This window comes from Manihot esculenta, chromosome 18 (assembly GCF_001659605.2).
Source record: "Manihot esculenta cultivar AM560-2 chromosome 18, M.esculenta_v8, whole genome shotgun sequence".
NCBI lineage: Eukaryota > Viridiplantae > Streptophyta > Magnoliopsida > Malpighiales > Euphorbiaceae > Manihot > Manihot esculenta.
In genome coordinates, this window is record NC_035178.2 from 3,672,879 (window position 1) to 3,685,912 (window position 13,034).

At 29.5% G+C, this 13,034-nt stretch overlaps 1 protein-coding gene across 1 annotated transcript; it reads left to right on the forward strand.

The window, feature by feature from the left end:
• On the forward strand, positions 1–1,927 carry LOC110606035 (cyclin-D3-1). The gene is made up of 4 exons (XM_021744761.2): positions 1–709; positions 828–1,029; positions 1,165–1,295; positions 1,404–1,927. The coding sequence occupies exons 1-4, from the start codon at positions 182–184 to the stop codon at positions 1,662–1,664; spliced, it is 1,122 nt and encodes a 373-aa protein (XP_021600453.1). The 5' UTR covers positions 1–181; the 3' UTR covers positions 1,665–1,927.
• The last annotated feature ends 11,107 nt before the right edge of the window (positions 1,928–13,034 follow it).

Sequence of the window (13,034 nt, forward strand, 5' to 3'; positions counted from 1 at the left end):
ATCACATTCCTTGAGTTACTGGTCATTGCCTCTCTTCCTACTCTTTTCTTTCTTTCAGACAGAAGGAGCGAGCAACAGAGTGATGGCTCAGGTTGAGTTTTTAGGTCTCTCTTTATTGTTTATCTTCTTCTCTGGCCTGTAATGCAACAAGATCTGAACCTGATCTTCTTCTTAGAAGAAGATGGCGAAACATTATCTTCACTCAAATGCACTGCAAGACCCACAATATCAACCAACCTCGACATTTCTTAACGATGTTCTCTACTGCTCGGAGGAGAATTGGGAGGAAGAAATTTCAGAGGACTATTTTCAAGAGGAAGAAAATGATAGGGATAGCTATTGCTGTAGTAACAATAAGAAACAAGACTGTTCTGTGGTCCTTTTAGAACAAGACTTGTACTGGGAAGACGAGGAGCTTTCCTCTTTGTTTTCCAAGCAAGAGCAAAACCAACTATACAGTAAACTAGAAAACAACCCATCTCTAGCTGAGACTCGCCGTGAGGCCGTCAACTGGATGCTCAACGTCAATGCACAATACTCTTTCACTGCTCTAACTGCAGTGTTGGCCGTTAACTATCTAGATAGGTTCCTGTGTAGCTTCCACTTTCAGTCAGAGAAGCCATGGATGACCCAACTCGCTGCCGTGGCTTGTCTTTCCCTTGCCGCCAAGGTGGAAGAGACCAAGGTGCCTCTTTTATTGGACCTTCAGGTACATAAATATCCATTTATTAAATATCGACCTTAATAATTGGCTCTTTGTTAGATTCTTATGACTAATTATGCTCGTCCGATTTGTTCATGAATGTTGGGTTCTTTGATTTGTCTAGGTGGAGGACAGTAGGTATGTGTTTGAGGCCAAAACCATACAGAGAATGGAGATTTTGGTGCTCTCTACTCTTCAATGGAGAATGAATCCTATAACTCCATTATCATTTCTTGATTTCATGACAAGAAGACTTGGATTAAAGGACTATCTTCGTTCTGAATTTGTCCGGAGATGTGAACGCATAGTTCTGTCTATCATCACAGGCAAGAAGATAATCAGCACCTTTTACATCCCTGGTTGACAAATTAGGCATTTTTTTTTCCATTCCAAATGATAAAATTAGAATTCTTACTATTTTGTTTTGGTGTTTGACCATTATGTTTCTTTAATGCATGCAGATTCTAGTTGTATGCCTTATCTCCCTTCTGTAATTGCTACTGCTACAATGCTGCACGTAATTAATGGTGTAGAGCCCTGTCTTGGAGCTGAATACGAAAGCCAGTTACTGGGTATTCTTGGAATAGACAAGGTGAGTTCCCCTTCCCATTCATTGAATTGAATTGCACTTTATCTGTGCATTTTGAACAAGAAAACCTCATTATATACTGGATCTTGAATTCGGACAACGTCCAAACAGGACAAGGTGGATGATTGCAGTCAGCTCATAATGGAAATTGCATCAAGAGACCCTGGCAGCCAATCAAACAAACGCAAGTTTAGTTCCATTCCAGGCAGCCCAAACGGCGTAATGGATGTGTCGTTTAGCTCAGATAGTTCAAACGATTCATGGGCAGTGGCACCATCAGTGTCTTCTTCACCAGAGCCTCTGTCCAAGAAGAGCAGGGCACTGCAGAGTTTAAACCATGCAACTGCAGATTCGCTGAGCATTCCTCGCTAATTCTAATCATAATTTCTCTCTTTTTCCTCCCTTTTATGGACTAGCTTTGTACGGTTAATAATTTTATGTTCCTTCTCATCATGTGGCAAGTTAAATTGCCTTCCATCTCTGCTTCACTCCACTCCCATATTCAAATTCGCAGAACCTGAACCACTCTTTTGAGTAATGGGAACTGGACGCAGAGATAGTTGGCAGTTTATCCGGAAGTAAAGACCATAAAAATTTCAAAAAAAACAAAGCGAAGGAGAGTCCTCTTGCAGTTATATTAGCTCTCATCCTCCTCCCCCACTCACTCCTCTAGGCCCCTCTTCTCTCGTATGCAGAAAAAAGAAAATATTTTGTATGATATTATATATTCTATGCTATACATAAAAGATCATATATGACCTTATTCTTTAAAATAATTCACATAGACCTACGGGGGTATGCATCTATAGAAGTGTTTGTCTGGTGTTTGGTTGCAAGAGTCCGATTCATGAGAAAAAAGAGAAGAAAATTAATGGGGTTATGGAAGGACAGATCCATCAGCAAGAACAAGACCATAGAAGAGGGAAAACGAAAATGAAAACACGAGCATATTTTTTGTTTGCATGTGAAGCGAGGAATGAGTTGTCGGCCACTGAAAAATATCGGGTCTTTTCTTTTTAATTTTTTGGGGACGAGAGATTTATTATTTTGGCGACATGGTTGGGAGAGGAAAAGACCATAGTAGTAAGTAGAAACCTACCTTTCTTGGGCTACGCCGTCCATTTTGATATATTTTATACTTGGCATATTTGCATTTTCATATATTATTCTATTACAAGGTTTTTAAATATGGTCTGATCTAAAAAGACATGAACTTAAAGTTTAATTATGTTTGAATTCAAATTTATTTGATATATAACTAATCAAATTTTAAATATTAAAAAATAACAAAATCTTAAAGTTTGAACGCAGAAGGTGAAGTACTTGAGCAACATGTTGAGATACTCAACAAATACATAAAAAAATTTCCAACATATTTATAAACTAAGTATATATGAAGAAGAAGAAGAAGAGAGCGATGGAATTTTTATGAAAAGTAAAAGATAGGTTTGCATGTGCTTTCTACTACTTTAAACTAAAGGGAATCATGAGCTGGCTTTATTCTTTCATCTTCAATATTTAACTGAGCCCCCCCTTTGATTCAGATTGATTTGTTACTAAATTTCATTAACCTAGCAAATAGCTATACTATGATTAAGTAAATTAATTATTCATTCCAAGTCTTTTTATTATATACCGTGAATGTCGGAGTCGGTATTTTTTATGTTTATAAATTTTTAGCATATTTTTGCTCATATTGACCAAATCTTGGATAGCTCTTCATTTGATAATTAAATTATATACATACATGAATCGATGAGAACTGCAAAAAACAAAAAAAAAAAGTGAAGGCCAAAAGAAAGTAGAATAATGGATTAAGCAGGTATAGGGAGAAGATCAGAAAGGGGATTTAGGTGGAATTACATCCACTAAAAACACAGCCACCAAAAGGGTAAAAGGATGAAAGTAAGAAAGAATGTTGAAATTGGGAGACGAAATCTTTTCTTTGCTTTTGGTAGTTGCTTCATCCAGCCATGGTTTGATTCAAAAAGAAACCAAATCAGTCCAATTTGCCATTAATTATAGTTCAATTGTTGAATTAACTAATCTAATTTGAAAATCCGATCAAGTTATTTCATAAAAGGAAAAGAAAACAAAGAACCAAATAATTTATTACAAAGTTCAAGTAGTTGGGAAAATTGTAGCGTATTTCAACAGATAAAGGGAGGAGAAGAAAAGGAAAGAAAATAAAAGAAAAGAAAATTTGAGGATGAGTTTTCTTTCTTTTCTTTTTGTGAGTAGTGTACCATCTTTAAACGCCTCAAAGGCAAAGTTTCATCCTTTTGACCTATTCAGCTGTGAGAGTGAGAGACTGTCAACATTAAACAAAGACCAATAGCTAAATAAAATCACATTGAAAATTCACTCACGTGACCAGGCATGTGAATGCGATCTGCATCATCCTGAATTTCAATGAACATTTTTTCAGGACTGGAATGGTAGATGATTGCTAAATTCATAAGTCGTAGTCCTTGCAAAATTGATTATGTATATTAATTTATATTTGATAATATAGCATCCTCAGTTACAAATTGACGGCCCATTAACAACTGCACTTTCAGTAATTTCCAACGGAATTATAATATCGACAGTGCCATACTAATTACCTGTTTTGTATAGGGTTAATAAAATATCGACAGTGCCTATTTGAAAATTGATTCAACCTTAAATTACAAACCCGAATCATCTTAACAAACGATGAAAGATACAACAATGAAATAATAAATAAAATTTTATATATTTTGACAGAGAGGACGATTTTTTTTTTTTCTTTTCGGCATCACAGGATGAGTATCCAATGGGCTGTGTGTTGGGCTGGGCTGGGTGTCAATATCTCTAAGATAATGCCAAAAATAGTATTGAGCCCCCTGCAGTGTGAAGACAGGTTCGCATTTAAGTTTGCTTTTTTTTTCTTTTTCTTTCATCCCATTTGGTTCATGTCAATGATGAGAGATGAGCTATGCGTTTCTATGGGGTCTATTATTATTTCTAGCAAAACCCAGATTCACGTGGTCCAATTGAGGACATCATTTGAAGCCATGGTCCTAAAGTTATAGGTGTAAATTTTAATAAAAATGAGAAGGGAATATCTTCAAACACATTACATAAAGGTAAAGAAAAGAAAAATAAAAGAGAGAGGTTGAATTAATGAGAGAAGAAACAGAAGCAGGAAACGAGCAAGAGAAAAGCCAAAAGAGGGCAGTTAATTGCAGAAACAACTGCAGTGCAATGGCCGAAGGGGAGGAGCAGAGTGGTCCAGAGCAGAGTGGGGACACTAACAGCTAATGTTATGCAGTTCAAATGATTTTCTAATTTTAGACCTCAAGTGTCCCTATTAACGGACAGTGAGAAAGGGACAATGCTAGAATTTTTGTGTTCCCAGGCAGGGATTGGCCGCAAACCATTTAAAATTGGCGGCAACTAACCCCTCCCATCTCATCTGTAGATATCTGGGTCTATTTGTTTTTTCAGCCTAGGACGTCCAACCCTATCAAATTTTCAGAGATTTTGTTTCTCTTCTTTTTGGACTTTAGGCCTTACTCAGATGATAAGGTTTTTACTCTAGTTAGATTTCAACCATATACGTGGGAGTGTGGAAGATAGACTTGGATAAGAGAGCTTCTATGGATCCCACCTTGAGCCATTAAATGGCTGGGCTAACAAGTTCCTAACCACACCCAGAAGATTAGAACCCGCCTGCCCCCTGGCTAATTGTTAGTATAGGCTGGGATGGGCTTGCATTTTAGCACTAGAATCACTAACCCATTTAGATCAGTTCCAAGCACATCAGTTCAAGAGCACAACGCCCATCTCTGGGTTCCAAATAAGACCAAATGTTTAACCCAATTGCGCCTTCTTCCAATTCACAGGCGTGAAGCAAATAGTCCCAAGTGGCTGAAAGTTATTAGTTATTAGTTATTAGTGATCAATATAAAATAGTAATTAAAATTTTAAAAATTTGAATTTATATCAGTAGAATACAATTTTAAAAATATTAAAATTATTTTAATATTTTATTTACAAATGGCTCAAAATTTAAGAGTTAAAAGCTTAAAATTGAAAAGGAAAAAAAAATCTCCTACCACTTTATTTAAATTTATAAACTGATGAAGCTAGTTTATGAGCTCTAAAAATATCTTTAATCAAATCATATTCTGACTAAATTTGCAAATAGTAGAAAATAAAAAATAATAATTTAAAAATAATTTCTCCAAAAAGAAATTTTATATATATATGGAGAGAGATACACAAAATAGTGTGATAGTGTAAAAGTTTTTCTAACATGTGATTTATCCTAAATGAAACCAATAAAATATAAAAAAATATATTATACCATCACATACCCAAATTTTTTGGAATAAAATGTGAATAATATGAATTTATTTTGTTTTAACATTTAAATTCTATTGATAAAAAACGGATGAAGAATTCAAATTTAAAATTTTTTTTCGATTTAAAAATTTTAACATCATATTTAAAAATCATTGTAAACCATGTATGTCAGGCATGCATCTCCACATCTTGGCCCTTGGCCCTTGGTGCCACTGAAGAGCTTCGCAATGGCAACCAGGCAGCCATGGCCCCAATATCATGCCCATGTTCGTTGTATTATAAATTGTTTTTAATTTAAAATTAATAAAAAATTCGGCACGTATAGTTGCTAATTAAATAAATATTTTGTACTCACATGCTTACATTAATAATAAATATATTTAAATAAATTTAAAAAAATTTAAATTTTATTCCTCCATTCTTAATTTTTAATTGAAAAAAATTAAATAAGTATTCTTGAAGCTTCGTTTTAATTAAAAAAAAAAAAAAGCAAAAGAAAAAGAGGCCGCAGACAGTGACCGATTTGATGGGGTTATCATTTCCTCGAAATTAAGAGAAAAGTTGATTTTACTTATAAATATTAATATTCATTCATTATTGGCCACAATAAAAGGCTTTATTATAATGATAACCATGTAGTATTGAATTTATAATTCTCAAATTAAAATATCCAAATAATTTGAATTATCGTTAGGCTTGTTGTGGGATGTGATATCAAACCAAATGGAAGTGGGCCTTTGAAATCTCACCACCATAATTAATCCTTCATAAATTATACACAAAAAGTAATGGGTTAATTTGTATAAACCAAAACCATGTGTTAGTTTATAGTTTTATTTAAAAATTAAAACATCATTTTGTAATTTTATAATTACTTATTTCAATAATAATGGTTTAAATAATATGGAAAAGAGAAAAACACTTGTTTATCAATTTAATTGAATACATAGTGCTATTACATTTTTTTTAAACTAAGCTTCTTATACAATAGGCAACTTGTGGGTTCATATGACGTTTGCATCATATAATATATGTATATAAATCATTGTTATTTCATTTTGGGAGAATAATCGGTTAATTTGATTTAAAGTTAAAATGAAATATGAATCTAATAAATTCAAAAATAATATTTTAATATTTATAAAAATTAAATTAAATTGAGTTTTAATATAAATTGATTTAAATCAAATCAATTTAATTCAATTCAATTTAATCAATTAAATTTTTTATATAATATTTTTAATATTATAAAATTTAATTAAAATATTTTTTTATATTATTAAAAATAATATATTATTAATATTAGTCGATTTGATAATGCTCAGCTGTAATTTTATATTGTCATAATTAATTATAATTAAATTATATATAAGTTTAAAACAAATACCCTAACACATCAAATTTTTTAATGGTATTTGATATGTTAAGCAACTAATTTGTAATTTTAATCGATAACTATAGAGGTAATTTATTATTAGTAGATGTAATTTTTTTTAAATAAAATTAAAAAAATTAAAATTAAAATCTCTTAAATTTAATAAAATATATTTCGTGTTTAAATGTTAGTAGGTGTATTTTAAAATTGAAATAAATAATAAAATATAATCTACTAATGCATTTTGCTTAATATTGGATGCAAGAAGACAAGAAACAAGCGGGAGATACGTAGTGATAACGGCGCGTGATGCGAATCCTGAGATGCTCCAGACAAAAGTGTCGTTATATATGGAGAGAAATAAAAAATATATAGAGAGAGAGAGAAATAAACAGAAAGAGAGAGTATCTTCAAAGATTCCACCCAATTTGTGGGGAGGGGGATGTGTGATAGATACCCTTCCTTTTCTCACTTTCCCAGAATATGATTGGATTGTTTGAAGACGTTAGCTGCATCATCATCCATTTCAACTCCACTTCCTTTTCCCCTTACTTTCCTTCTCTTCTTGACGACCTAAATTATATATATAATTTTCAAAAATTGATAATTTAGTATTTATATTTTGTTTCAACACAGATAAAAGTAACTTCATTTAATTCATTTCTTTACAAAAAAATTATTAAATTAATTATAATTTATTATTTAATTTCTATATTATAGAAAAAAATTATTTTTTAATTTTAAAAAATATTTTAAAAACTATTAATTAATTTTTCTTTTAATTTTATCTATTAAATATTTTATTATTTAATTTTTATAATTTATTAATTAATCTCTTAATTTTATAAAAAAATTTACTAATTAATTTCTTTATATTAAATAGATTTTAAATTTTTTTATAATATTTAACAGAAAAAATTAATAAATAAACTAATTAGTATATTTTTAAAATATTAAAAATATTTTAATATATTTTTTAAAAATTGATGAATTAATTAATAATTTTTTTATATTATAAAAATTAAATAATAATTTTTTATATATTAATTATTTTATCTGCTTCATAATTTTATCTATTTTATTTTTATATATATTAATAACTTATAGTTATTTTAATTAAAGATAATTTTTTTAATTACTTTTTAATTATATTTATTTTTAATATAAAATGATAATATTAAATTTTATTAAATATTAAAAATGAGAATACTTATTTATAATAATAAATAATTAATAAAATATTATATTAAAAATAAACTAAATTTATATAAAATTATAATAATTAATTTGTGTGTTAAATATACAATAGAACTAAAAAATAAATAATATTTTTAAGATAAAATAAAAATTTTTAATATATTTTTTCTATCGTATAATTTTATTTACCTTACTTTATCAGATATATAATTTATTTATTAATTTTTAAGTATATATGTTTTAAATATATTAAATTTTATTAAATATTAAGAGTTTTTAAATATAAAATAAATATAATTATAATAATTAATTTATATGTTATTATAATAAAAATAAATAATAATTATGAGATAATTTAAAAAATATAAAAATTATAAATCGATGAGTATTAAATAAAAATATTTATTTTTTTGAGATGGAATGAATATTTATTAATTATCGGTTATAGTCCTGTTGGGACCCACTCTAAGCCGCCACTTGATCGGCAAGCAGTGTCATACTCTTCAAACGCACTAAGCCCCGGGCCCCCAACCTTTTCTTGCTTTGGTTTTGCTGCTGGAATCCATTAGATTTCCTCAATGCAACCACCAATGGGATCCATTCCTTTTTCTAGCAACATTTTTATATTCCTCAATCACCCTTGAGTGAAATTCTCCGAAATAACTCAAATTCCACACCAAAAACATTTTGTTCTTTAATCTCAATCCACTCAACATAAATAAAATAATACCTATAATTACTATCTTATTAATTTCTTTTTGATAATACACTAACTTATTATACATATATTTATATATTTTATATATGTATATACACATTTAATCATAATATTTTATTTTTCTAAATAAAGCTTATATTATTAACGAATAAGAAAATCGAAACAACTTTCCTATCAATCTCAACAGGATTAGAAATAGTTGCTCATACATAAATTAAATTTACATTCGATCAGGTAATATTAGTATATATTATTATATATTGTTATAACTTAAAAGAAAAAAAGCAATTTTCTTTTTTATGTTTTTTTTTTTGAAAAAAAAAGAAAAGAAAAAAGCCAATAAATTAGATTTATTACTCCAGAACTTATCTAATTCAATTATGACTATAAGATATTCAATTAAAATCTTTTAACACCATAATCAATCCTTCAAATCAACATAAATTTAATCCAAGAGGTAGTGGTTTACTTGTATTGTATAAGCCCAGTGGTCATCATCATATTACGCTGTTAAGACTCTGCTATGACCTTGGAGTTGGACCACATGGTGATAGGACCTTGAAAAGCCTTTATTCATAAGTGTTATATAAAAAATATTAATTGATCCTTATTCAAGTTTTTCTCCTCTTTTAAACTATTTTTCATTAGCTGCTTTACAAATTTATAAAATTTTATTAATTTGTTTTAAAAAAATATCATTATTGGGTTAAATAAATGTGATGTTGATTTAAACATTATTAATGAATATTTTAAAAAAAATTCCTTATTCTACTTTAAATTATAGTTTTCATAGCTCAAAGAAAAATTAGTAAAACAGAAAATTATAAATAAAAATGCAGAGAGAGAGAGGGTTTCCAAATTCTTCCAGAAGTGGGTAGAAAAGTAGATGCATAAAGACTGATCATAAGTGCACGTTTATAAATTCACTTTAATAAATTATAAATCTCACTAATCCAACTCACGCAGATTAAAATATTTTGACATTACAAACAATAAATTTTCAAGTGTATTAAGCTATTTAAAATTTAATTGATAATAAAATTTATAAAAAATTAATAGAAAATTTAAAATTTATAAATACTTTTATTTAATTTTAAAATGCGTAAATTTTAAAAAAAATTTATAACATAAAAAAAATTTACATTATAAGAAAATATATATAAATAAATTTTAGAAATTTCAAATTTTACATTTCAATTTTCATTTAAAATGTGTAAATTTTAAAAATTTTTTATAACGCAAAAGAAAAATTGACGTTGCAAGCAAGTGCTCGAAGTAATTAATGGAATGCGAAGAGGTGAGCTGTGTAATTTTGAACTATGAAATAAATAAAAAATAAAAAAAATTACAAATGCATGTTGCTTGATAGTGGACGCAAGAAAACAACAAAGCGGGAGAGGTGGAGATACCTCGTGGAAGTGGCACGTGACGCGAATCTTTTGGAAATAAGACAAAAAATGTGTTGCCATTAATAGAGAGAGAGAGATGAAGAGTATCTTCAAAGATTCCACCCGATTTGTGGGGAGAGAGATTGATTGCTACAGTTCCTTTTCCTTTCCTCACTTCCCCAGAAGCTAATCGGATTGTTTGGAAATGCTGTCTCCGTTATCATCATCTTAACTCCCTTTCTCTCCCCCCTACCATCCTTTTCTTCTAAAGCCTCATTTTTAAAAAAAAAAAAATTATTTAGTAGTTAATGTAATATAAAAAAAATTTATTAATTAATTTTTAAATTTAAAAAATTATTATAATATTTATAAGTTTTTAAAAATTATATTAATTAGTTATTCTTTTTAATTTTAATTATTAAATATAGTGTAAAAATTTTATAATATCTTTAATACTAAAAAATTAAATAATAAATAATTTTATAAAAATAGAGGATCAACCATCTAATTTTATTGTATCATTAAAATTATCAAAATTATTAATTATTAAATTTTTTAAATATTAAAAATATTTTAATATATTTTTTAAAATAATAAATTAATTTTAAAATAAAAATTAAATAATGAGTTTCTTTATATTATATTAATTAAATATATATATATTTTTTTACAGATGAACTCAAAATATCACTCACCTCCAAAAGTGAGGTAATATTTAATAAGAATCAAATAATTACATAATTCAAAAACAGGTATGAAAAAAAACTTAACATACAAATTCAACCAAATTCACTAATTTGACTATGTCTACTGCAATTAAAGTTTTCGTATTTTTTTATGAGTTTTTAATAAAATATAGTAGGAGAATATTACATATTTATATATTTAAAAAAATATAAAAAAAATAAAATAACACTTAAAAAAATTCATCTCGGAGGCTTTCACCTTCACATCCCAGCCAACTCAGCACGGAATTGGATCTGCGACCGTGGAGTATGATGTACGGTCCATAATATATTATTAGGCTCTATATCTTAACAATTCTCCCACTTTGAGACTAATCCAGTCAACTCAACTATTTTCATTCTTCATATAGCCACAAACATCTTCCATACTACTGTAGAAGACCAACTGAGACCTTGCACAACCCTCAACACCTTTAGTCAATATGTTTGTTGAATTCTTAATACTTTCAATTTTCTTCAAACACATCTCACCTTCTTTCACCAGACTGCGAGTGAAGTGGTACCTACATCAGATGTGTTTTATTCTGAAGTGATACACTGAGTTATTCACCAACTGTATAGCACTCTGACTATCAATGAAAAGAACCTTGTCAAGCTGCTTCTTGCCCAATTATTCCAAGTAATCAGTCAACCATATTATCTCCATATCAGTTTTAGCAATTGCAACACATCAGTCTCTGTAGATGACATAAAGACACACTTCTAAAATTTAGATATCTAGCTCATTGTTGTTCCATCTATAGTATAGACATACCTAGATGTGCTTTTGCTTGTATTCACACCTCCATTAAGATCAGCATCAACAAAACTTTCAAATACTATATTGTCATTCCCATAACAAAGTAATGTACTAGCTGTTCCTTTCAAGTATCTCAGAAGCCACTTCACAGCTTTCCAATGCTCTTTCCCTTGATCTGACATATATCTGCTTACAGCTTCTACTGCATATGCTACATCAGGTCTAGTACAGACCATAGCATACATCAAACTCCCAATTGCAAAAGTATAAGGTACTTTTGCCATGTGATCACGCTTCATAGCTATCTTGGGTGATTGCTCATTTGATAATTTGATATGGTTAGCCAAAGGCGTGCTCCTGGGCTTAGCATCATCAACTCTGAACCTGGACAACACCTTCTTAACGTATTGCTCTCGGACAAATTTAGAATTCCTGCAAACCTATCCCGGAAAATCTTCATCCCTAGAATCTACTTTGCTGCACTCAAATCTTTCATCTCAAACTCTAAGGACAATCTCCCCTTAAGATTATTGATCTCGTCCATACTTGACTCTGCAATTAACATATTATCCATATACAGGAGTAAAATAACAAAGAAGTGAGTAGACTTCTTAATATAACAACACTGATCCTTTTCACTATTGTGAAAATCATTTATGCATATGAAATAGTCAAACTTCTTATACCACTGTCTTGGATCCTGCTTCAACCCATGCAAACTCCTCTTGAGCTTGCACACCATGTGTTCCTTACCAGGAACCTCATATCCCTATGGTTGCTGCATGTAGATCTCTTCCTCCATATCCTCATGTAAAAATGTTATTTTTACATCCATCTCCTCAAGGTGCAAGTTTTCTGCTACAGTAATACTCAGTAAAATTCTGATTATGGTTAGCTTCACAGCAAGAGAGAATATTTCAATGTAATCAATACATTTTCTTTGTAAATACCCCTTAACCACCAATAGAGCCTTAAACCTAATTTTACTACAGTTTCATTCTTGATCCTATAAACCCACTTATTCAACAAAGCTTTCTTCCATGCAGGCAACTCAGTTAATCCCCAAGTGTCATTCTTCTCAAGTGACCATATCTCATCACCCATAGTTTGCTCCCACTTGATTGATTCTTTCACCTGTAAAACATCATCAAAGGATTCTAGTTCTCTCAATCAGTCAATAACAAATAATATAAGGAAGGTGAATACATTTCTGGTGACTTGGTAGCCCTGGTAGATCTTCTCAATAC

Excerpts from the sequence above, each read along its gene's own strand:
- LOC110606035 (XM_021744761.2), top strand. The coding sequence starts at position 182 with ATGGCGAAACATTATCTTCACTCAAATGCACTGCAAGACCCACAATAT. Across the intron at positions 710-827 it reads CTCTTTTATTGGACCTTCAG|GTGGAGGACAGTAGGTATGT; the intron begins GTACATAAATAT and ends TGATTTGTCTAG. Across the intron at positions 1,296-1,403 it reads GTATTCTTGGAATAGACAAG|GACAAGGTGGATGATTGCAG; the intron begins GTGAGTTCCCCT and ends ACGTCCAAACAG.